Raw genomic sequence first — 26,745 nt, forward strand, 5'->3', positions numbered from 1 at the left:
AAATAAACTCACTAAAAGACAATACTCTGGAAATCAATTCACAAAACCACCAATTACCCAGTAATCAATGAAGCAATGACTAAAGACACGAAAAACGTAATTTGTCCTAATCACTCATAATGGTTCATTCACTTGAAATGACATTAAATTAGCTCATCTCATATCTGATTATCCTTCATACGTTTTATTAAGCAGAATATTATATTTTATCGTTTGGTAATTAAAACTTGTTACAACACTGCATGTTTACTTTGTTTTTAAAGCTTCTGATTGGCACACAAATAAGGTTTATTTTAGATTACATTCAGAGTTAGAAGAATAAATATTTAATATACATTATAGAATTATGAGAACACATTTGAGAGTCTCACTATAACATAGTCTTTGAGGATTACATCATGGGATTTCCTAAGAAAGATGTACTGTACATTTTGTGCTTCTGAAAATAAGCCATTCAAAAGATGCAATCCAAAATACATTTACAGTACTTTATAGTAACTTCAAGGTATTAAAAGATGTCTATTTTTATTATAATTATTATTCACGACAAGTTATATCAGTACATAACAATAAAAGTTGACTCACTTCTGTGGGAAAGTAATGAAGATCATTAAATGATAAATTAAGATATATCAACTGGAAAGCCAAAGGTGTTAAGTCTGGACAATTTAGGATAAAAAAGCCCTGAAAGAAAGTGACAAGAGATAAGGTGTTAATCACTAACAAGGCACAAAATAGTTTATACAAGAGTAAAACAAAATCAGCACATAATTTGAATGAGAATGTTTTACACAATATACTAACAAGCCTATACTCCTCGTCCATTCATTTTTTTTTAGTCTGTCATGATAATAATTTCTTTGGTATGTAAAAGATAGAAGCAAAGTAGAAGCACTGTGTATTAGGCTGTTCTCACACTACTATAAAGAAATATCTGACACTGGGTAATTTATAAAGAAAAGAGCTTTAATTGGCTCACGGTTCTCCAGGCTGTAAAGAAAGCATGGCAGCATCTGCTCAGCTTCTGGGGAGGCCTCAGGAAACTTACGATCATAGCAGGTGAAGGGGGAAGCGGTCTTACATGGCCAGAGCAGCAGGAAGACGGGGGAGGTGCCACACACTTTGAAACTAACAGATCTCATGAGAACTCGCTTGCTATCAGGAGAACAGCATCAAGGCGGAAATCCATCCCCATGATCCAATCACCTCCCACTAGGCCCCACCTTCAACACTGGAGATTACCATTTGACATGAGACTTGGTGAGGACACAGATCCAAACCATATCAGACTAAGTATTTCTGTATGTGATAAGTGTAGTATTACACGTGTGACAGAATTATTTCAATCAATAACAAGCAAACATTGCTATGTGCTGAAATATAATTGAATCTATTTTATATTTAATTATTTTCTTTACCCCCTTTTTATATCTCCACCTCTATTTCTCTGATTTCTATCTGTTACTCTAGCATCTATCTGAAACTTCTTGTTAAATATGCCAATTTCTGTACTGTCTTCATTGTTATTCAGTTCAAAATATTTCTGATTTCCTTGGTGTTTTCTTTCTTGACCTATTTTTTAATTAGTGTGTTGTTTGATTTCCAAACACTTAGTGCTTTTTAATATTTAAATTAACATTTAGCACAAATATTTGGTACTTTTCTAGATATCTTACTGTGACTATTTTATTTCTGTTGTGGTACGAGAACTACAATATTTCAATCTTTTAAAATTTCCTGAGACAGGTTTTATGGCCCAACAAATGTTCTATCTTGAAATTGTTCTATGTGTACCTAAAAAGTAATGTTTATTCTGCAGTTGTTGGATGTATCATTCTATAAATGTTAATTAGGTCAAGTTAGTCGCTGGAGTTATTTCAGATCTTCTATATCTTTATTGAATTGTTTTTGACTACACATATCAATTCTTGATCAAGATATATTAAGTCTAATCTCTAGTTATGATGGTGAATTGTGCTACTTCTCACTTTAGTTCTGTCAAATTTTGGTTTATGAATTTTGAGGCATTCTAATTATATCTATACACATTTAGATTGTTCTGTCTTCTTGATGAATTGACCCTTTAAACATTTTCTAACTTTTCTCTATACTTGGTAATATTCTTTTTCTTTAGTATTATTTTCTACCTAGTCAGCTAATACAGCCATAAGAGCTTTATAATGCCTACTGTTATCTTTTTCCAGTTTTACTTTTTAACCATCAGTATCTTTATTTAAGTATGCTTCCTAGTAAATAGCAAATAATTGAGTGGTACTTCATTAGCCAGTTTGACAATCTCTATTTTTTTTATTGTGGTGTTTAACCCATTTACCTTTAACAAAATTACTAATGTGTTTAGGCTAAAGTTTACCATTTTGGTACTTGTTTTCTGTTTGTCTGATCTGTTTCTGTTCTTCTATTCTCTATTCCCCCTTTTTTTAGAGACAAGGTCTCACTCTGTCACCCTGCCTGGAATCCAGTGGCACAATCATAGCTCACTAAAACCTCAAATTCCTGGGCTCTTATGATCTTCCTCAGCCTCCTGAGTAGCTAGAACTACATGTACATGTCACCATTCCTGGCTAATTTCTAAACAGAAAATTTGTAGAGACAGGGTCTTGCCATGTTGCCTAGGCTGTCCTCAAACACCTGGCATCAAGGAATCCTCCTGCCTTGACCTGCCAAAGCACTTAGATTACAGGCATGAGCCACAGCACTCAGCCTTATTCCTCTATTCTTTTCTTGCCTTCTTTACTGTGAACAGACGATTTGTTCAAACACCATTTTTTAAAAATGACTTTCTTGTTATTCTCCTTAGCGTTGTTAAAAAAGTGACTTCTTTAAGGATCACAATATGTACCTTAACACAACCACCCTTCAAAAAATATTCTACTACTTCATGATTAAAGAACCTTACAATATCAGCACCATAGAAAAGGGTAAGAAAAAAAAAAGAACCTTACAATAGATATATACATTAAGCCCCTTCCAACCTTTTGTACTCCTGTTGTCAAATATTTTACTTTTATATTAGCTATAACACCCACAATATATGGTTAATGTATTTACTTAAATAATCAGTATTCTTTTAAAGAGATTTCAAGATTGTTTCAAAAGGTCCTTTATATTCACTGATTATTTACCACTTATGGTGCTATTCATTGTTTCTTAATTAACTAGGTTTCTATTTGGTATAATTTTTTTTTGTACTCCTCAGGTTTTTTTCCAACATTTCTTGTAGTAGAGATAAGCTTGAGAAAAATGAATTCAGCTTTTCTTTGTCTGAAAACATCTTATTGCATATTCATCTTTTAGTGATATAAGATTTATTCTTTATCAATGAAGAGTTTATAAGTTTAAATAGTTGCTAGAAACACAGTCTTAAGGCAGAAATGTGCAAAATAGCAAACAAATTCCTTAAAGCTTATAACCAAGGGCTGGGTGCAGTGGCTCATGCCTGTTATCCCGGCACTTTGGGAGGCCGAGGTAGGCGGATCACCTGAGGTCAGGAGTTTGAGACCAGCCTGTCCTCTTGGTTTTTATACGATGGCCCTCCTTGTCTTACCATTCTTGACTTAAAGTTTACTTTATCTGATATAAGTATAGTTGCTCCTGCTCTTTTTTGGTTTCAATTTACATGGAATATCTTTGTCCATCCCTTCATTTTCAGCCTGTGTCTTTATAGAGAAAGTGAGTTTCTTATAGACAGCATATAGCTGGGGCTTACATTATTTATTTACTTATATTCAAGGTTTTTATTGATAGGTAAGGGTTTCCTATTGTCATTTTGTTATTCATTTTCTGCTTATTGTGTGAGTACTTTCTTCCTTTTTACCTCTCTTACTACCTTTGTGTTTAAGTAATTTTCTCTAGTAATGTGTTTTGATTCTGTGCTATTACAGGTTTATGCTTTGAGGTTACCATGAGGCTTACAAAAAACATGTTATAATAGGCAATTTTAAACTGATGACAACTTAACTTTGCTCACAAGGAAAAGCATCAAAAACAAACTCCACACTTTAATAGCACCTTCTACATATTTTGACTTCTTGATGTTTCAACTTACATCCTTCCATATTGCCTATCTCTTAACCAGCTGTTGCAATTGTTGTTTTTAATAGTTTTGTCTTTTAGTCTTCATATTTAAGATGTAAGTGGTTTACTTACCACAATTACAGTATTAATATATTCTGAATTTGTCTAGTTTTCAATTTTCTTACTTTCAGCAGTGAGTTTTATATTTTGAAATGTTTTCTTGTTACACCTTAGGGTCCATTTCTTCCAGATGGAAGGACTCCCTGTAGCATTTTTTTGGACAGGTTTGGTGTTTATGAATTCCTTCATCTTTTGTTATTTGGGGAAAGTCTTTATCTCTCCTTTGTGTTTGAAGAGACACTTTAATGGGTATAGTAGTCTCAGTTGAGAGGTTTTTTGTTTTTTTTTTTTTTCCTTCAACACTCTCTCCTAGCCTGCAGGGTTTCTGCTGAATAATCTGCTGAAAGCTGTACTGGGGCTCTGTTGAATGTCACATGTTGCTTTATTCTTTGTGCTTCAAATATTCTTTCTCTTTGATTTTTGCTAATTTGATTATGATGTACCTTGGGAAATTCCTCCTGCATTTAATCTAATTGGTGACCTTTGAATTTCCTGTACTTGAGTGCTGCTGGTTATCTCCAGATTTGGGAAAATTTCAGCCATTATTTCCTTAAATATGTTTTCTAGGTCTTTTTTTCTAAATTTAGCTTTTAAGTTCAGGGATACACATGCAGGTTTATTATATAGGAAAACTTATGTCATGGGGGTTTCTTGTACAGATTATTTCATCACCCAAGTATTAAGCCTAGTACCCACTAGTTATTTTTCCTAATCCTCTCCCTCTTCCCACCCTCCACCTTCCAATAGGATCCGGTGCGTGTTGTTCCCCTCTATGTGTCCGTGTGTTCTCATCATTTAGCTCCCACTTATAAATGAGAACATACAATATTTGGTTTTCTGTCCCTGAGTTAGTTTGCTAAGTATAATGGCCTCCAGCTCCATCCATGTTCCCACAAAAGACATGCTCATGTTCTTTTTAATGGTGGCATAGTATTCTATGGTATATATGTACCACATTTTCTTTATCCAGTCTATCGTTGATGTGCATTTAGGTTGATTCCATGACTTTGTTATCACAAATAGTGCTGCAATAAGCATACGCATGTGTCTCTATAATAGAATAATTTATATTGGTTTGGGTATATACCCAGTAATGGGATGCTGGGCCAAACGATATTTCTGTTTTTAGGTTTTAGAGGAATTGTCGCACTGTCTTCCACAATGGTTGAACTAATTTACACTCCCACCAAGAGTGTATAAATGTTCCTTTTTCTCCACAACCTCAACAGCATCTGTTATTTTTTTTCTTTTTAGTAATAGCTATCCTGCCTGATGTGAGATGGTATCTTATTGTGATTTTGATTTGCATTTCTCTAATGATCAGTGACGCTGAGCTTTATTCATGCTTGTTGATCACATGTATGTCTTCTTTTGGAGTGTCTTTTCATGGCCTTTGCCCACTTTTTAATGGGGTTGTTTGTTTTTCTCTTGTAAATTTGTTTAAGTTCCTTATAAATGCCAGATATTAGGCCTTTGTCAGATGCATAGTTTGCAAAAATTTTCTCCCATTCTGTAGGCTGTCTGTTCACTCTGTTTATAGTTTTCTTTGTAATGCAGATGCTGTTTAGTTTAATTAGACCCCATCTGTCAATTTTTGCTTTTGTTGCAATTGCTTTGGTGTCTTTATCATTAAATCTTTGCTCATTCCTATGCCTTAAATAGTATTGCCTAGGTTGTCTTCCAGGGTTTTTATAGTTTTGCATTTTACATTAAAGTCTTTACTATATCTTGAATTAATTTTTGTATATGGTGTATGGAAGGGGTCCAGTTTCAATCTTCTGCATATGGCTAGCCAGTTATCCCAGCACTATTTATTGAATAGGGAATCCTTTCCCCAATGCTTGTTTTTGTCAGCTTTGTCAAAGATCAGATAGTTGTAGGTATGCAGCCTTATTTCTGGGTTCTCTATTCAGTTCCATTGGTCTATGTGTCTGTTTATGTACCAGCACCATGCTGTAGCCCTGTAGAACAGTTTGAAGGCAGGTAGCATGATGCCTCTAGCTTTTTTTGCTTAGGCTTGCCTTGACTAGTCAGGCTCTTTTTTGGTTCCATATGAATTTTATAATAGTTTTTTCTAGTTCTGTGAAGAATGTCACTGGTAGTTTAATAGGAATAGCATTCAATCTATAAATCGCTTTCGTCAGTATGCCATTTTAATAATATTGATTCTTCCTATCCATTAGCATGGAACATTTTTCCATTTGCTTGTGTCATCTCCGATTCCTCTGAACTTTGTGTTTCATAGTTCTCCTTGTAGAGATCGTTCACATCCTTGGTTAGCTGTATTCCTAAAGATCTTATTCTTTATGTGGCAATTGTGAATGAGACTGTGTTCCTGATTTGGCTCTTAGCTTGACTGTTGTTTGGTGTATAAGAATGTCTGTGATTTTGGCACATTGATTTTGTAGCCTGAGACTTTGCTGAAGTTGTTTATCAGCTTAAGGAGCTTTTGGGCTGAGACTACGAGGTTTTCTAGATATGGGATCATGCCATTTGCAAATAGGGATAGTTTAGCTTCCTCTCTTCCTATTTGGATGTTCTTTCTTTCTTTCTCTTGCCTGATTACCCTGGCCAGGATTTCCAATACTTTGCTGAATAGGAGTGTTGAGAGAGGGCATCCTTGGCTGGGCGCGGTGGCTCACACCTGTAATCCCAGCACTTTGGGAGGCCGAGGTGGGTGCATCACGAGGTCAGGAGATAGAGACCATCCTGGCTAACACGGTGAAACCCTGTCTCTACTAAAAATACAAAAAAGTTAGCCAAGCGTGGTGGCAGGCGCCTGTAGTCCCAGCTACTCGGGAGGCTGAGGCAGGAGAATGGCGTGAACCTGGGAGGCAGAGCTTGCAGTGAGCCGAGATCGTGCCACTGCACTCCAGCCTGGGCAACAGAGCGAGACTTCATCTAAAAAAAAAAAAGAGAGAGAGAAGAGAGGGTATCCTTGACTTGTTCCAGTTTTTAAGGGGAATGCTTCCAATTTTTGCCCATTCAGTATGTTGTTGGCTGTGGGTCTGTCATAGGTGGCTCTTATTATTTTGAGGTATGTTCCTTCAATACCTAGTTTATGGAGAGTGTTTAACATGTAGTGATGTTGAATTTTATTAAAAGCCTTTTCTGCATCAATTGAGATAATCATATAGTTTTTGTTTTTAGTTCTATTTGTGTGATGAATCACATTTATTGATTTGCATATGTTGAACCAATCTTGCATCCCAGGGATAAAGCCTACTTGATTATGGTAGATAAACTTTTTGATGTGCTGCTGGATTCAGTTTGCCAGTATTTTGTTGAAGATTTTTGCATCAGTGTTCATCAAGAATATTGGCCTAAAGTTTTGTTGTTGTTGTTGCTGTTGTGTCTCTGCCAGGTTTTGGTATCAGATTGATGCTAGCATCACTGATGCCAGCCCCTCCTCCTCAATTTTTTTGGAATAGTTTCAGCAGAAATAGTACAAGCTCTTCTTTGTACATCTGGCAGAATTCAGCTGTGAATCTGTGTAGCACTGGGCTTTTTTTGGTTGGTGGGCTATTTATTACTGATCTAGTTTTGGAGCTCATTATTGGTCTGTTCAGGGAATCAATTTCTTCCTGGTTCAGTCTTGGGAGGATGTATGTGTCTGAGAATTTATCCATCTCTTCTAGGTTTTCTACTTTGTGTGCACAGAGGTGTCTGTGGCAGTTTCTGATGGTTATTTTTATTATTGTGGGGTCAGGAGTAACTTCCCCTTTGTCATTTCTAATTGTGTTTATTTGGATTTTCTCTTTCTTCTTCTTTATTAGTCTAGCTAGTGGCCTATATTACTAATTATTTGTTTCAAAAAATCAACTCCTGGATCTGCTGATCTTTTGAATCCTTTTTTGTGTCTCACTTTTCTTTAGTTCAGCTCTGATTTTGGTTATTTCTTGTCTTCTGCTAGCTTTGGGGTTGGTTTACTCTTGCTTCTCTAATTCTTTCGGTTTTGATGTTAGGCTACTAATGTAACATCTTTCTAATTTTTTGATGTGGACATTCAGTGCTTTGAATTTTCTGCTTAACACTGCCTTAGCTGTGTACCACAGATTCTAATATGTTGCATTTTTATTCTCATTAATTTCAAAGTACTTCTTTTCTGCCTTAATTTCAGATTTACCCAAGAGTCATTCAGGAGCATGTCATTTAATTTTCATGTAATTGTATGGTATGAGTGATTTTAAAAGTCCTGACTTCTATTTTTATTGTACTGTGGTCCAAGATTGTGTTTGGTATAATTTTGGTTACTGATATGGTTTGGCTGTGTCCCCACCCAAATATCATCTTGAATTGTGGCTCCCATAATCCCCATGTGTCATGGGAGGGATCTGGTGGGAGGTAAATGAATCATAGGGGTGAGTTTTTCTCATGCTGAAAGTGAATAAGTCACATGAGGGCTGATGGTTTTATAAAGGGCAGTTCCCCTGCACATACTTGCTTGTCTTCATGTAAGATGTGTCTTTGCTTCTCCTTTGCCTTCTGCCATGATTGTGAGACCTCCCCAGCCATGTGGAACTGTTAGTCCATTAAACCTCTTTTTTTTTTTTTTTATAAATTACCCAGTCTCGGGTATTTCTTCATAGCAGTATGACAATGTACTAATACAATTACTTTGCATTTGCTGAGACTTGTTTTGTGTTCGATTACATGGTTGATTTTAGAGTATGTGTCATGTGGAAATGGGAAGATGCTGTTGTTTTAGGGGTAGAGTTCTGCAAAGGTCCAGATCCATTTTTGTCCAATGTTGAATATCTTTGTTAATTTTCTGCCTTGATGATCTGTCTAATGCTGTCAGTGGAGTGTTGATGTCTCCCACTATTCATTGTGAGGGAGTCTCAGTCTTTTTGTAGGAATCTAATAATTTGCTTTATGAATCTGGCTGCTCCTGTATTGGGTGCATATATATTTAGGATAGTTACGTCTTCTTGTTGAATTGAGCCCGTAACATTATGTAATGCCTTTGTCTTTTTTGATCTTTGTTGGTTTAAAGCCTGTTTTGTCTGAAATTATGGTTGCCTGAAATTAGGTCCATCTGGTCCTGGATTTTTCTTTGTTTGGAAGTTTTTTGTTACTGATTTAATCTCATTACTTGTTAAATGTCTGCTCGGATTTTTTTTGTTCTTGAGTCTGTTTTGGTAATTTGTGTTTTTCTAGAAATGTTTCCATTTAATCTAGCTTATATAATTCATTGGTGTACAATTATTTATAGTATTCTCTTACAATCCCCTTTATTTTTGTAAGGCCAGTTGTAATATTTCAATTTTCATGACTAATGTTAGTTATTTGTGCATTCTCTCTCTCTTTTTTACTTAGTCTAGCTAAGGATTTGTTTATTTTGTTGATCTTTACAAATAACCTACCTTTGTTTCCATTAATTTTCTCTACTGTTTTTCTATTCTCTATTTCATTTATCTCTGCTCTTATCATTATCGTTTTCTTCCTTCTGTTAGCTTTGGATTTAGTTTGCTCTCTTTCTTCAAGTTCTTTAAGGTGTAAAGTTAAGTTCTTAATTTGAGATTTTTCTCCTCCACATACCCCTTCACCACATGTACCTATAGCCTTCCCCCAACATTAACATCTTGTACACCATGTTGGTATATTTGTTACAATCAATGAACCAACATTGGCACATCATTATCAACCCAAGTCCATAGTTTACATTATAGTTCACACCTTGTGTTATATATTCTATGGGTTTTCAAAATGCATAAGGAAATAGATTCACCATTACAGTATCATACAGAATCACTGCCCTAAAAATCACCCGTGCTTCTCTTATTCATCCTTTCTTCCCTTCTGCCACAACCCTGAAAACCACAGATACTTTTACTGCCTTTACATTTTTGCCCTTTCCAGAATGTTTTGTCATTGTTGGTTTTGTTCATTCCCTTCGTTACAGCCTTCTTTGTATTTAATTAATTTTCTGTAGTGTGCCACATTAATTCCCTCCTCACATCCTTTTGTGTATGTTTTAATATTGTTTTTCAGTAGTAGTTACTACGGGATTGCACTTGGCATCCTAAATTTACAACAATGTAGTTTGGATTGATACCAAATTAACTCCAATGGCACACAAAATCTCTGTTCCTATACGGCTTCATCTCCCTTCTGTTTTGTCACAAATTAAATCTTTATACATTGTGTGTCCATTAATATACATTTATAATTATGTTTACACATTTGTCTTTTAAGTGATATAAGAAAGAAAAAGTAATACAAACCGATAACCAAAATAATACTGACTTTTATATTTACCTATGTAGTTACCTTCATCAGAGTTCTTTATTTCTTCTTAAGACTTTTGAGTTGCTGTCTAATGTTCTCTCACTGTAGCCTGAACAACTCTCTAGCATTTCTTATAGGGCAGGTGTACTGGCAACAAATGCCCTCAGCTTTTGCTTATTGGGGAATGTCTTAATTACTCCTTTGTTTTTGAAGGATAGATTTTCTGGGTATAGACTTTTGGTTGACAGATTGCTTTTCTTTCAGCACTATAAAGATGTCATCCCATTCCTTTCTTGCCTCCATAGTTTCTGGCAACAAACTGGCTGTGAATTTCATTGTAGAGCCCTTATACATGACAAAACACTTCTTGATTGCTGCTGTCAAGATTCTTTCTTTGACTTTGGCTTTTGACAATTAGATTATATGTCTCACTGTGGATCTCTTGGCAATTATCCTTCTTGGAGTTGATTGAGCTTTCTGGATGTATAGATTCGTGCTTTTAATCAAATTGGAATATTTTGGCCATTATTTTTCCAAATATTTTTTCTGCCCTTTCCTCTCTCTCTCTCTTCTTTTCTCCAGAGACCCCATTAAATGTATGTTGGTATACTTGATGATGTTCCAGAGGTCCCTTAGGTTCTGTTCATTTTTCTTTATTTTTTTCTTTCTGTTCTTCATACTTGATCATTTCAATTGACCTATTTTCTAGTTCTATAATTCTTTATTCTGCCTAATCAATATTTCTAGTATTGAAACTTTCTAGAGAAGTTTTCAGTTTGGTAATGTAGTTTTCAGCTCCAGAATTGTTTTGTTTTGTTTTTTTTCTTTTGTCATTTCCATCTCTTTATTGAAATCTCTGTTCACACATTATTCTCCTTATTGAAATCTCTGTTCACACATTATTCTTTTTAGCTCTCTGTCCATAGTTTCATTTAGCAGTTTGAACATATTTAAGACAGTTTATTTAAGGTCCTTTTCCCAGTAAGTCCAATGTCTGTGCTTCCTCATAAGTAGTTTCTAATCCTTTAGTAGTTCATAAGCATGATGATTGGCTTTTTATGCTCATGAATAAAATATGCCTCCCTCAAGCCTTTTTATGACATTGGCACATTACCCATCTGACGTGAAAAAATAGAGCTTCTGTTAGTTTCTTCTGTGAACAAGCATTTTTTTTGCATATTCCATAATTTTTGTTAAAAACTGGAACTGGACATCTTAGTAATTATTATGTGTTAACTCTGGAAATCACATTTTTCCCTCTCTTTGGGGTTTGTTTTGTTGTTTTGGTTTCTATTTCTATTTTTATTCTACCTCATCACATCTACTATTGAAATCTTCCAGTGAAGTTTTCATTTCAGTTATTGTATTTTTCAGCTCCAGAATTTCTGTAGGCTTGATATGAGCTATAGCTATTGGGTTGTTTAATAATTTTCTAAACTTTTTTTGTGAAGTCTGTATTCTTTGACAAATATTTTCTTTAAAATCTCTTCTCCTTTAACTTGTGTTCAGTTATTGTTTTGACATGATTCCTTACACAACAGAAGACAGAGGGAGGAGGACAGAGAGAACTTCATCTTTTCAGATTGACTCTGTGCTAAGGCACTCCTTCAACGCTTAGCCAGGCCATTTACAACCACCTTAGCCTTTACTTCCTGCTTGTACTGCATTTAGAGGTCAGCCAAATGTGAAAGCTTAGGGTCTTCTCAGGTCTTTTCTAAGAACGTGTCTAGCCCCAGCCATGCATTTGGCTTTCCAAATTTCCCAGTATATATGAATATTATTTTAATGCCTAATTTTTCAAATAAACTCTCTGTAGCTTTTCCTATTTTTACAACTTTTCTATGAGTTAGAACTTATTTCAAAATAAAACTTAAAATAAAAAAGCATAGATTTTGAGGCCAAAAAGTTCTGGATTCAAACCCAAGCTCTACAACTTGCTTGCTGTGTGATCTTATACAAGTTACTTTCATTAAGGCTCAGTGTTCTTATCTGTAGGATAAAGATTATAATACTTACTTTACATAATTGTGTTTTAGGAGTAATGTGTACTTGGCACATAGTGGATACTTAACAAATGATAACTAATATTATCGCTATTCATGATATTGAGCTTGTGTTCAGTGAAAAGCCATCCTAGTACTAGATTTGTTACAGAGCCCAAGATTGCTAATAACTTAAAAATACAATAAATCTGAATTCAAATCCTCTTATGCTAAGTAATAACAAAAGCACTGTGATTGACTTGAACCTCAGAATCTTTTTAAACTGAAGGCAAACTAGGAATATAGGTTTAGAGATGCAATTTGAATGTGTTCCTAAGAAATCTCTATTGTAATAGGAAAATTCCCCTCAATACCATGGAAACTAATCTATATTGGGAAATCTAAAGCAAAAATAATTGATAATACAGGAGGGCACTGTCATTAAAAAGATCTAGCATACCTTCAGATTAAGTGCATTTCTTCCGTATACTTGACAGTTTACTATGGCCAGATTGGTCATGGCTGTTATTGTTTCATATCGTGTTGCTGCAACAGTCTTAAAACCTTCACCACGTACAACGTGTATCTCTGATTCTATTTTTTCAGTTTTAGTGAGACCTAAATAAACAAAACAAAACAAAACATAAAATTTAAATGTGTTATCACTTAGAATGAAAGTTAAGAGGTATTTATCTTATGATAATATTGAGTTACCCTAAGGACTTAAGTGTACACATCCTCTGGCAGGGATTCCCCATAGCCTTCATCTACCCAAACTCAGTTAGTTCTGTTTGCCAAAGTGGGTGTTGTTTTGTTTTGTAATTTTAGATGCACCATTATCTTCCCCAAAGTAAACCATATGCTCATAGATTTCTGTCTAGATAATTTAGATTCCATCAATATCAGTCTTTGTATACTATGTGTAAAAATGTTCTCTTAAAATTTACTATGAATTACATAAAGAACTTCTTGGCTCATAAAATTAATAAGCAACATCATGTAAGAATACCTCATCAAGACATCAGCCTCACTTTTTCCTTAGTATCACTTTGATGTATAATTCAAATGCCCTGTGTAATTAAACTCTTCCTTTAGTTTGTAGATCCCCCATAGGAAACAAACAAACATCTCAGGAGTAAGCCAAAGAAAGACCATCTAAATTTAAATTTACTTTATTATGACCCTATGGGTTTCACCTTCCATCAAAAATGTCCTATGCAAGTATACACCAAATGTGGCAGGAAAGTATTTTAAAATTTTATATATTTTACTTTTGCAGCCATTATTGCTGCATTGTTTGCAGAAACATATTTTATAATGTCAGTAATTCTTATGCTACTGGTTTGATGAGAGAAAATAAGCATCCTAGAACAAAGAAAACAAAAAAAGGTTTTCAATTTCTAAAATAGAACCTCTGTGCCCATTTCAGATCAAGAGATGTGAAAGCTGACCACAGAATAAAGAAAGATATATAATGTAATATAGAGATGCCTTGGCTTGGTAGAAAGAATGGAGCAAGAAGGGAAAGAGAGTGAGTTAAGACATAAGTCTGTGGCCTGCTCCCTGCTCTAAGCCCACAGAGTTGGTTGTTGAGTAGAAATGAGGAAGATGGAGATGAAGAGGATGTGATCTCTCAAGAATCTGAGGATTCTTAAATTTTCTAAGGAGGAAACTACCAGAGAAGAAACTCAATAAAGCAAAAATGGCAGCATGACATGGAAGACACCCGGAAGTTAATTTACATCACAGACAAGGATACAAAAGTTCTGGGAGGAACGGTAGGTTATGGTTAGAGTGTTCTGCTGTGTATAACCTCTTACTAAATGCAGCTATTCAAATTATTAATTGGGTGTATTATTTTTGTTATTCTAGAATTTTATTTGACTCATTTTAAAAAACAAAAATACCAGTTCTGTGGTGAAATTCTCCAATGATCTCTTTGTTTTCTTGGACATAGTAATCATAGTTACTTTTAAATCCATTTGAAACTCTAATATCTGAATCAAATATAGGGCTGTTTTATTGCCTGTTTCTTTCTACCGTTTTTCAGATATTTTATTTTATTTTTTTAGAATGTGTTGTAATTTTTTAAATTTAATGTTGGACTTCGAGGATGAACTATTTTAAGAAGTCTGGATAACACGCCCTCTCTCTCTTTCTCTCTCTATCTTTCTCTCAACATGTTAGGTTTTCCTTGATTAGGCAGAAAACACCATTATCAAGGATTGGTTTGAGCTTTGTTAGGGCTTGGCTATTTTAGTTTTGTCCTCTTTCCTAGAACATCATCTTTATTCCTAAGGAATGGAATTTCAACGGAAATTCCAATGTGTTTACAAAGGCCCCAACACTTTGGCAGAGCTTGAACTCTATTATCCATCTTTTGTGCAAACACAAAACTCTATGATAAATTTCTTGTCTTCTCAGCTGATGTTTTCTACTGTGTTTCTTGGAGTCTTGTTCTATACATTCACAGCTTACAATCAGCTAGCAACCTTGGAGTTTGTATGAAGATTTTTTTTAAGAGACTGTGATATCGTTTGGATGTTGTCCTCTTTAAATCTCATGTTGAAATGTAAACCCCAGTGTTGGATGTGGGTCCCGGAGGGAGGTGTTTGGGTCATGGGGGCAGATCTCCTATGGCTTGGTGCTGTCCTTGTGGTAGTGAGTGGAATTCCGATGTTGTTTAAAAGTGTGTGGCAAGCCGGGCGCAGTGGCTCACGCCTGTAATCCCAGCACTTTGGGAGGCCGAGGCCGGCGGATCACGAGGTCAGGAGATCAAGACCATCCTAGCTAACACGGTGAAACCCCGTCTCTACTAAAAATACAAAAAATTAGCTGGGCATGGTGGCGGGTGCCTGTAGTCCTAGCTACTCGCGAGGCTGAGGCAGGAGAATAGCACAAACCTGGGAGGTGGAGCTTGCAGTGAGCCGAGATCTTGCCACAGCTCTCCAGCCTGGGTGACAGAGCGAGACTCTGTCTCAAAAAAAAAAAAAAAAAAAAAAGTGTGTGGCAGGCCAGGTGCGGTGGCTCACATCTGTAATCCCAGTACTTTGGGAGGCCGAGGAGGATCACTAGAGGTTGGGAGTTTGAGACCAATCTGGTCAACATGGTGAAACCCTGTATCTATGAAAAATACAAAAATTAGCTGGGCATGGTGGTGCATGCCTGCAATCCCAGTTACTCAGGAGGCTGAGGCAGGAGAATCACTTGAACCTGGCAGGCGGAGGTTGCAGTGAGCTGAGATTGTCCTACTGCACTCCAGCCTGGGCAATAGAGTAAGACTCTGTCTAAAAAAAAATAAAAAGAAAAAGTGTGTGGCACCTCTCCTTCACTCTCTCTTGCTTCTGCTTTTGCAGTGTGATATACCTGCTCTTGTTTTGCCTTCTGCCATGAGTAAAAGCTCACTGAGGCCTCTCCAAAAGCCAAGGGAATGCCATAACTACGCTTGTATAGCCTTCAGAACTGTAAACCAATTAAACCTCTTTTCTCTATACATTACTCAGTCTTGGGTTTTTCTTTGTAGTAATGAAAGAACAAACTAACACATAAAATTGGTACTGAGGAGAAGGGCATTGCTGTAAAGATACATGAAAATGTGGAAGCCACTTTGGAACCAGGAAACAGGCAGAGGTTGGAAGTTTCTAGGGCTCAGAAGAAGACAGGATGATGAGGGAAAGTTTGGAACTTCCCAGAGACTAGGTAAATAGCATGACCAAAATGTTGATATTTATATTGACAGTGAAGTCCAGGCTGCCAAGGTCTCAGATTGAAATGAGGAACTTATTTGAAACTGGAGCAAAAGTCACCCATGTTACACCTTAGCAAAGAGCTTGGCTAAATTCTATTCATGTCCTAATGATCTGTGGAAGTCTGAACTTCAGAGTGATGACTTGGGGTATCTGATAGAAGAAATTTCTAAGCAGCAAAGCATTCAAGATTTGGCCTGGCTGCTTGTAACAGCCTATGCTCAGATGTGGGAGCAAAGCAATGACAAAGTTGAAATTTATATTCGAAAGGGAAGCAGATTGTAAAAGTTTGGAAAATTTGCAGCCTGGCCATACAGCATAGAAAGAAAAAGCTTTGGGAGAGGGATTCCAGCAAGCTATAGAGTAACCACTTGCTAGAGAGATGTGCATAACTAAAAAGGATCCAAATACAAATAGCCAAGAGGAACAAGGCCTCAAAGACATTTCAGAGACCATTGTGGCAGCCCCTCCCATAGAACATCAGACTCCAGGTTCTTCGGCTTTTAGGCTGTTGAACCTACATCAGTGGTTTGCCAGGGGCTCTCGGGCCTTTAGCCATAGACTGAAAGCTACACAGTCGGCTTCTCTACTTTTGAGGTTTTGGGATTCAGACTGAGTCACTACTGGCTTCCTTACTCCTCAATTAGCAGATGGTCTATCATGGGACTTTACCTTGTGATAGTGAGTCAATTCTCCTTAATAAACTCCCTTTCATATATACATATATCCTATTAGTTCTGTCCCTCTAGAGAACCCAAACTAATACAAAGGGACATGCCTTGTCTCACATGAGACTTTGCACTTTTGAATGATGCTGAAATCAGTTGAGACTTTTGGGGAACTATTGGCAGGGGATGATTGTATTTTGCAATGTGAGAAGAACATGATATTTGAGGGGCCAGAGGTGGAGTGATATAGTTTGGATGTTGTCCCCTCTAAATCTCATATTGAAATGTAACTCCCAGTGTTGGACATGGGGCCTGGTGGGAGGTGTCTGGTTCATGGGAGTGGATCCCTCACGGCTTCGTGCTGCCCTCATGATAGTGAGTTCTTATAAGATCTGGCTATTTTAAAGTTTGTGGCACCTGTACTGCACACCACTCTCTCTCTTGCTCCCGCTCTCATCATGTGATGTTCAAGCTCCCACTTTGCTGTATACCATGAGTAAAAGCTCCCTGAGGCCCTCACCAGCAGCAGATACCAGCACCACACTTCTTGTATGGTCTGCAGAACTGTGAGCCAATTAAGTCTTTCTTCCCTATAAATTATCCAGTCTCAGGTATTTCTTTATAGCAATGCAAGAATGGCCTAACACAGACTGAGTCTCACTATGTTCCAGGCGGGCCTCGAACTCCTGGGCTAAAGTGATACTCCACCTCAGCCTCTCAAGAACTGAGACTACAGCTGCACTCCACTGTGCCCAGCCTGTATGCAGATTTTTTGATTCACCTTCCTTCAATTCTTTCCTCGCCAAGATTTTCTCCCTCAAGTCCCAAGTATATTGGCTGCTCTGAAGTCTGACTACTAGCTCCTCAATCCACTAAAACCACCACATTCTACTTGTAGTCCTACACCACAAACACCCTCAGGCATGAGCCAAGGTAAAGGCAGAGCTTCCCTTCTTTCAGGAATTGTAATGTCCACACTGGTTACTGTCCAGTTCTACTCAAGTCACGCCCACATTGGTTACTGTCCTGTTCCTTCAATAGCTACTTTATATATTTTTGGCAGTTTTAATAGTTGATTTTGGTAAGGTTAGTCCATTACAAACTACTTAGTAATGGAAAAAACCCAGAAGTCACCAGGTTATTTAAAAATGTGTCCAATAATTCTAATACCAAATAATCCTGTGGATATGTTTCTACTGCTTATTGTTTCTGCTAAGTTTTCATTCATTTTGTCTTTCTCTTTGTGTGCCTGGTAATTGTGAATTATTTGCCACACACTATATTTGAGAGATTGTTTGTAGACATAATGTAACATCTAGGATGGTATAATCTTTCTTCAAAGATATTTTTCATTTTCATTTGTTTCATTTGCCTGGCACATGGCAAATAGTTAATTCATATTTTTGTATGCCTGTCCACCCCATCCAGATTATGAGTGCATCAGCTTTTATATTCTCAATATCAATATGTTTGGTTCATAGTCAATATATTAGAAATAGCTGCTCCATAAATGACTTAGGGAGCTGAAAATGAGGTAAGACATATGTGTGTTATGCATGTGTGAATCACACATATAAACACAAAAAATCACCCATAATTTTTTAAAGATATAATCTTACATACAGTTTCTAAAAGAATTGTATAAATCTAGCATTTACCTTTAGGTGGTCTTGGTGGGATTTGCTTTGGGACACTTTCTATATTTTCATTTTCTGTTACAAGAGTTTCTAGAAAAATGAAAAACAAATGGGATGACTTTGGATACTTGTAAAAATTCACTTGAGGGTTTTATGACTTCAATATAATTGTTCATCATTTAATGGATTCCAATTATCCACAAAAATATATTCATGAAGGCGTCTATCAGCATTGGCATTCTACTTCTGGAGTTCTTCTAGATCACCTTTGAATGATTGTGTATTCTCACTGCTTCTTTATATTAGCTTTTCCGATCCTTTGAATTCCCTTGTTGTTTCCCATTATTACCATCTGAATGGAGTACCCAGTCTGGCCTTGGCAGATCTGCAAGGTCAGGACTTCTGTTATTGCCCTATGGCTCAAGTATTACATGTATAGATAAAAGGTGATTCCATCCTCCCACTCTGCAAACCCAAAGGGGGAGGGGTACCATTAGTTTGCATGCCTTCTCTCCCCTTTGCTCTACTTGACTCTATAATTATACCGTGTTCAGATTGTATTTACCTATCACAGACTGCCTGTGAGGTTTTCTTGGTAAAACCGGTGTTGGCAAGGAAACAAAACCTGGAAATTCAGTAACTCTTAGTGTCAATGTAGCAGTTGATTTAAAATGTTCAGGCCACTGTCCTTCTGGTTTCATAGATACAGTCGTAGGTGGAGGGCTTGGCACTGTTGCACTTAAGTCTCTCAAGATGTGCTGATAAGTATAGCCTGGACTCTCTGGTAAAGGTTGATGCTTAGGGTGCATTTTCTCAAGTTTTTGAGCAATAACTGAGCCACGAGTACTTTTAGGTTTGGAAAACTTGGAAGAAAGAATTAAAATGCTTTCTAGGCTTTTTTCAGTATAAACATCTTTCATAGTTTTCAACTTTCTTGAACTTTCCATTTTGTTTGTTTGTTTCCCAAAAATTAGAGTAGAAGCTGAATTACAATGTGGAAAAAATATGGAACCAGTAGCAGTATCTGGAATCTGCTCATGGACATGCTTAGTAGATTTCTGGGGTGATGAAATTGCAGTCACTCTTTCTTGTAGACAGTGATCAAGAAAGATATTTTGGATATTGATAGGTGTTAGTGATTGATTTCTTAAAATATCAGGAAAATGAGTTCTATCCATTTTAATGGAAGTGGTTTCATCTTCAGTGAATGCTACATGTAGTGACTCAGTTTTACCAGTTTTAGCTAAACCAAAAGAAAAAAAGAAAAATTAAATTATATTTATTAATATGTCACAGACAAAATATGTTAGCATTCACAACTTTTCTTTACCCACTCACCCCTTTCTCACCTTCTAAAAATGTTTCTGTATACACTTGCTCAGCTACCAGGATGTGTGTTGACATGACTGGTATAAAGTTTGAGTGAGCAACTGGAGAAGTGAAAAGGCTAAATTGTATTAGATTTTAAAAGGGTAGAGAGCTATTCTTGGAAGAACAGAATTGGTAGAGAGAAGGGGAGATATAAGCTCCAATAATAGACTAGATTTTTGAGAGGTTATCACTAAAACTCTGGCAATAGGGATGGATACAATTGATGAAGTTTTGCTATTTATCATACATCATTAGCTCTCCCTCATTTGAAATTTCCTTGACCAAAGATTTACATTTCTTTTAAATGCCAGATGTCAGACCAATGTGTCTTTTGAAGATGATAACAATCTGATAGTGGTTACAGGTGCCGTAAGCTCATTTAGGTTATAACAACAAGTATTCTTTTCTATCTCACGTCCAGAAAATCCACTGAGCTTGCATTCTTAGGCAGGAATCATATATGCCTTTTCTTTCCTATGCAACAGAATGTGAAATGACATTTTTCTGTTCTCTCAGCTGAGTGCAATAAATGATGAGGATCTGTACATTCAAATGAGGAGATAATAGATTCATTAAGGCAAAATTTGCCAAGGGGTGGCCAAAATAAGTCCTTCAACACTTCACCCTTTACCCATCTGTTGTCTATATGGGATTGCTAGAGACTGATCTGAGTTTGGAGACAGTATTTCTTCTGAACAGAGCTATTGGAGTTCTATGCATTTCCCTGATTTTTCCCTCCCCATGGAGGGTGTAGGAGGGATGATGTCCCCTATCTCAAACCAAGTGAGGGAGACTTTTTATAGAGAAGAGGAATATATGCCACAAGGAGAAAGTAACATCTCACTCTTCCCCTATCCACCTCCCTGACTGATACTTGTAGAACAGCAAAATGTATTGGTTTACTAGTGCTGTTTCCTGATCAGAGTAATATAAGAGAATCATTTTAACTACTTGACTTGTATCTCCTGACATTTCCATGGGGTACAAGACTGATGCTGATTCTCACTTTAATTTTTAACTTTTTAATAACTTAACTCTTCCCCACACCTTGCCCCACTTATAGAGGAACCAAAAACTATAATATGAGTTGAGAAAGAGAGTAGGGCCAGACACAGTAGGTCACGCCTGTAATCCCAGCACTTTGGGATGCTGAGATAGCAGGATCGCTTGAGGCCAGGAGCTCAAGACCAGCCTGGGCAACATAGCAATACTCCTATCCCCACAAAAAAAAAAAAAAAAAAATTAGCCAAGTGTGGCAGCATGCTCCTGTACTCCCAGATACTCAGAAGGCTGAGGTGGGAGGGTACCATGAGCCCAGGAGATTGAGGCTGCAGTGAGCCATGATTTTACCACTGCACTTCAACTTGGGTGACGGAGTGAGACCCTGTCAAAAAAAAGAAAAAGGAAAAATGAAAAGAATAGAAAAAGAGAGTAAAAAAAATAGGGTTGAAGAACTGATCAGGCCCCTCTTTCCCTTGGCTTGTGTAAGAATTAGCAGGCCTAGGTTGAACTTGGAGAAGGGACACAGTCTGACTGTACACTATATGGAAGTACTAATTTAGATGAAACAAGTAATTCAATATCTGAAAATGAGATACAGCTAATTGACAAAACTGACTAGAAAAGCTTTTAGAGAGATACATATGCCACATGAGTTTGAAGGGCAGTAGTAAGAAAATAATGTTTGCTTCCCATTTAAGTGGAACTAATTAAAGCTAACTGATTCAATAAAATAGCTACACCAATATATTTAAGTTCATTTTCACTCTATTAAAACAAAACACATTAACACAGCAAACACTTCAATAGACTCCAGAACTCCTTCCAACTACCACCATCTCACCATATTTATCCTTCCCTTTAATGGCAAACTGGAGTAATTTATACTCATTAGTTTGATTTCCTTTCCCACCGGCGGAAGAGTCTCTGTTCTCAGGCTCACACATAGAGAACAGGACGTCTCCTCCTCCTCCACACACCCACTTCTGCTACTGCTGCTGAAGGCTGGGGCAGGTGATCCAGAGACCTGCTTGACTGAAGCTCTAAGTAGTGACTACAACCTCACAGTGTAACATGGCTCGCATGCCTGGGATCTGGAGTGAAAGCAAGGTTCTTTCTCCTTTCACATGGCACTGTAGCACTGCTGCTGCAGAGAGCAGAAGAACCTGAGAACAGCATGTCTGGAACTGTGGGTGGTGACCCGTAGCACAGCCACCACCAACACCAGCCCACAGCATGCAGGACCCAGAGGGTCATTCACCACCTCTACTCCCATGACCCATAGCACAATTGTTTCCCAGCGACGTGAGAACCTGTTCAGTCACCTAGCCCACTGCTGCCACTACCAGCATCCATGCAAACCACCTAAGGCCCAGGAACTGGCCCACCAGTAACTGCCAACACAGGTGCCAGCATACACCACTCTGGGGCACAAAGATAGGTAGAGTCAGCCTACTCTTGCCACCCTTGGGGCCTGTCCCCAGCACAACTTCACCACAGCCTTCACTAATAATTGCAGCCTAATCCTCTAAGGAAATCACAGAAAGCATTAATGCTATTTATAGCCAAAGAAATCATACAGAGACTACACTACTACATGTACTCAGAATCAAAGCCAAAGTGCCCTACCCAACCAACACCACAGATACATCTTCAGAAAAAAGTCCTACCCTATGGAAGTAAATTAAAAAATAGGAAGATGCAACTGTTACACCAGATACACAGATACCAATATAAAGACACAAAAAACATCAAAATACAAGGAAATATTAAACTTCCAAAGGAAAACAAGAATTCTCCAGTAATAGATCTTAATCAAAAAGAAGTTGCTGAAATCCCAGAAAAATAATTCAAAATTTCAATTTTAAAGAAGCTCAGTTAGATACAAGAGAATTCTAGAAAATACAAACAATTCAGAAGAAGAATTCAGGATATGAATGAGAAATCTACCAAAGAGATAGACAGATATTTTTAAGAAAGAACCAAATAGAAATTCTGGAGCTAAAGAATTAATTGAAGAAAATATAAAATATATTTGAAAGCTCCAATAATAGACTAGATCAGGCAGAAGAAAGAATCTCAGAACTTGATGACACGTCTTTTGAAATAATCCAGTCAGACAAAAATAAAGAAAAAGAACCTAAAAGAATCCGCAAAGGCTTTGTGATATTTGGGACAACATAATGTGATCAAATATTCAAATTATTGGCATCCTAGGGGCAAAGAGACAAAGGAAGGACTATAAAACCTATGTAATTAAATAATAGAAGAAAACTTCCCAAGTCTAGCAAGAATTTTAGACATTCACATTCAGATATAGGAGCTTCAATAATCCCTAGGCAAACACAATGCAAAAATGTCTTCCCCATGGCACATTATAGTGAGACTGCCTAAAGTCAAAGATAAAAAGCATACCCTTTAAAAAGCAAGACAAAAGCATCTGGTCACCAATAAAGAAACCCCATCAGACAAACAGTGGATTTCTGTGGGTTTTTTTTGTTTTTTGTTGTTGTTGTTTTGTTTTTGTTTTTGAGACAAGGTCTTACTCTGTCGCCCAGGCTGGAGTGCAGTGGCACAATCTCAGCTCACTGCAACCTCTGCCTCCCATGTTCAAGCAATTCTCCTGCCTCAGCCTCCCAAGTAGCTGGGATTACAGGCCCACACCACCATGCCCAGCGAATTTTTGTATTTTTTAAGTAGAGATGGGGTTTCACCATGTTGGCCCGGGTGGTCTCGAACTCCTGACCTTGCGATCCACCCACCTCGGCCTCCCAAAGTACTGGGATTACAGGCATGAGCCACTGTGCCTGGCCTTAACAGTGGATTTCTTAGCAGAAACTTCACAGGCTAGAAGAGAATGAGGTGATATATTCAAAGTGCTGAAATTAAAAAAAAAAAAACAAAAACAAACTGTCAGCCAAGAAGAGTCTACCCAGCAAAATTATCCTTCACAGATGGAGGAAAAATAAAGTATTTCCCAGACAAGCAAACGCTGAGGGAATTTGTTACAACCAAGAGTGACCCTACAAGAAATGCTCAATGGAACAGAATACAGAACCCTGAAATAAAGTCACATACTTACGGCCAACTGATCTTCAACAACACTGACAAGAACTGACACTGGGGAAAGGACACCCTCTTTATATTTTTTTTCTTTTTTTTTAAATTTTATTATTATTATACTTTAAGTTTTAGGGTACATATGCATAATGTGCAGGTTAGTTACATATGTATACATGTGCCATGCTGGTGTGCTGCACCCATTAACTCGTCATTTAGCATTAGGTATATCTCCTAATGCTATCCCTCCCCACTCCCCCCACCCCACAACAGTCCCCAGAGTGTGATGTTCTCCTTCCTGTGTCCATGTGTTCTCATTGTTCAATTCCCACCTATGAGTGAGAACATGCAGTGTTTGGTTTTTTGTCCTTGTGATAGTTTACTGAGAATGATGATTTCCAATTTCATCCATGTCCCTACAAAGGACATGAACTCATCATTTTTTATGGCTGCATAGTATTCTATGGTGTATATGTGCCACATTTTCTTAATCCAGTCTATCATTGTTGGACATTTGGGTTGGTTTCAAGTCTTTGCTCTTGTGAATAGTGCCGCAATAAACATACGTGTGCATGTGTCTTTATAGCAGCATGATTTATAGTCCTTTGGGTATATACCCAGTAATGGGATGGCTGGGTCAAATGGTATTTCTAGTTCTAGATCCCTGAGGAATCGCCACACTGACTTCCACAATGGTTGAACTAGTTTACAGTCCCACCAACAGTGTAAAAGTGTTCCTATTTCTCCACATCCTCTCCAGCACCTGTTGTTTCCTGACTTTTTAATGATTGCCATTCTAACTGGAGGATACCCTCTTTAATAAACAGTGTTAGGAAAATTGGACAGCCATATTCAAAAGAATGAAACTGGATCCCTATCTCTTACCATATACAACAATCAACTCGAAATGGATTACAGAGTTAAACGTAAGACCCAAAACTATAAAAATACTACAAGAAGACCTAGGTAAAACTCTCCTGGACACTGGTCTAGGAGAATAATTTATGACTAAGACCTTGTTGAGTGGGAGAAAATATTTGCAAACTATCCATACCACAAGGTACTAACATCTAGAACATACAAGGACCTCAAACAACTCAACAGGAAAAAAAAAAATCCCCTTAGAAAACAAAAAATTCCTTTAGGCATGACATGAATAGACATTTCTGAAAAGAAGACATACAAATGGCCAACACTTATATTTAAAAATGCTCAATATCACTAATCATTAGAGAAATACAAATTAAACCACAATGAGATATTATCTTACCCTAGTCAGAATGGCTGTTATTAAAAAGATAAAAAATAACAGATGTTAGTGAGGATGCAGAGAAAAAGAAACCCTGAAGGTGTATGTTCTCATCAGCTGTTCACTGTACGCCTGACAACCTTCCACTCCCAGTACAATCTCAGCCTGGCCATTCCATGTTGCTCTAGGGGTCTGCTTTGGCAACTCCCAACAAACAAACTATATTGAAAACGTCCAAGGCCTGAGATGGGTTCTGGAAATCTTCAGTCCTCCACAGTCATTCACACCAATGTCCCTTTCTTTCTTCCAACAGACCCCCACTCCCCAGTAGCAATGGGTTAACCTCTGCTGACTCAGAACCAAGTCTTGAACTTGAAGACAAAATTTGAACTTTGATCCATATGGCACTTGAGAGACAGCAAAATATCACAGTCCCATATACTTATGAACCCCTCTGTTCAAACCCAATGTCATGAAAACAAAATGGGAAAATAAAAATTAAAAAAAAGTTTTCCCCCTGATTATCACTGCCATCGTCCTAGTCTTCAGAGTTAATTTCCCATTGGTTTTCTGATATTGTCATACCATGTTTTCGCTGAATTATCAGAATCGGTATTAATTCAGATTTCTTAGTTTGGGATATAAAAATCTAAGTGAACAGGATCTAATTTACCTCACCTTTTTGTGTGATGACTCATAACTTTCCAATATGAAGCCTTATTTACTGCAATTATTTCTGACAACCAAAAAGGCCCAATTGCTCATGTATGACTTCATTTCATATGTTCATCATGCTATGTGGAAAATCTTCTCTTATCAACCAATTCAAATCATTTTTTTCTTTCAAAGTCTACCTTAAACCCTATGCAATCCATCCTTCTTTGATAATACAACACATATTTATTGTTCTCATCAATTCATTCAATAAACATTTAACACCTACCATGTGCCAGCTGTACACATAGTGCTGGGGGTACAATGATATAACACAAACCTTACTACCGACCAATATCTCACAATTTAGTATAGAAACTAGGCAGGTAAACAGTTATAATAAGTGGTGGGTAGGAGTAAGTATGGAATACTATGGGAGAAAAGAAAAAGGCAGTCTTACTGGGTAGAGAAGTGATGCTTAAAGAAATCTTCCCAATATGGAGGGTGAGCCAAAGCAGGGTGCGGCGTCACCTCACCTGGGAAGCACAAGGGGTCCGGGAACTCCCAACCCTAGCCAGGGGAAGCCACGAGGGACTGTGCCGTGAGGAACGGTGCACTCCAACCCAAAAACTATGCTTTTCCCATCTTCTTCACAACCTCTAGACCAGGAGATTCCCTCAGGTGCCTACGCCACCAGGGCCCTGGGTTTCAAGCACAAAACTGGGTGGCCATGTGGGCAGACATCGAGCTAGCTGCTGGAGTTTTTTTTTTTTTTCCATACTCCAGTGGTGCCTGGAATGCCAGCGAGATAGAACTGTCCACTCCCCTGGAAAGGGGGCTGAAGCCAGGGAGCCAAGTGGTCTAGCTCAGTGGATCCCACCCCCATGGAGCTGAGCAAGCTAATCCACTGGCTTGAAATTCTCACTGCCAGCACAGCAGTCTGAAGTCGACCTGGGACACAAGCTTGGTTGGGGAGGGGCGTCTGCCATTACT

The 26,745-nt window shown here is 37.5% G+C and overlaps 1 protein-coding gene and 1 non-coding gene across 2 annotated transcripts in view; one reads left to right on the top strand and one right to left on the bottom strand.

The window, feature by feature from the left end:
• The window catches only part of LRRC63 (leucine rich repeat containing 63), a 65,637-nt gene that overhangs the window by 30,338 nt on the left and 8,554 nt on the right, over nt 1–26,745 (bottom strand). The window contains exons 4-7 of the mRNA XM_055359614.2: nt 18,985–19,662; nt 18,441–18,509; nt 12,829–12,986; nt 586–684 (exon numbers count right to left, since the gene is read on the bottom strand). Of these exons, the coding sequence (XP_055215589.2) occupies nt 586–684; nt 12,829–12,986; nt 18,441–18,509; nt 18,985–19,662 (1,004 nt within the window). The remainder of the gene's footprint in view (nt 1–585; nt 685–12,828; nt 12,987–18,440; nt 18,510–18,984; nt 19,663–26,745) is intronic.
• Nucleotides 11,407–11,510, top strand: LOC115930485 (small nucleolar RNA U13). Its single transcript, XR_004067121.1, has one exon. It is a non-coding gene; the product is annotated as a small nucleolar RNA U13 (small nucleolar RNA).

The sequence above is a fragment of the Gorilla gorilla genome, chromosome 14 (genome assembly GCF_029281585.2).
Source record: "Gorilla gorilla gorilla isolate KB3781 chromosome 14, NHGRI_mGorGor1-v2.1_pri, whole genome shotgun sequence".
Lineage (NCBI taxonomy): Eukaryota > Metazoa > Chordata > Mammalia > Primates > Hominidae > Gorilla > Gorilla gorilla.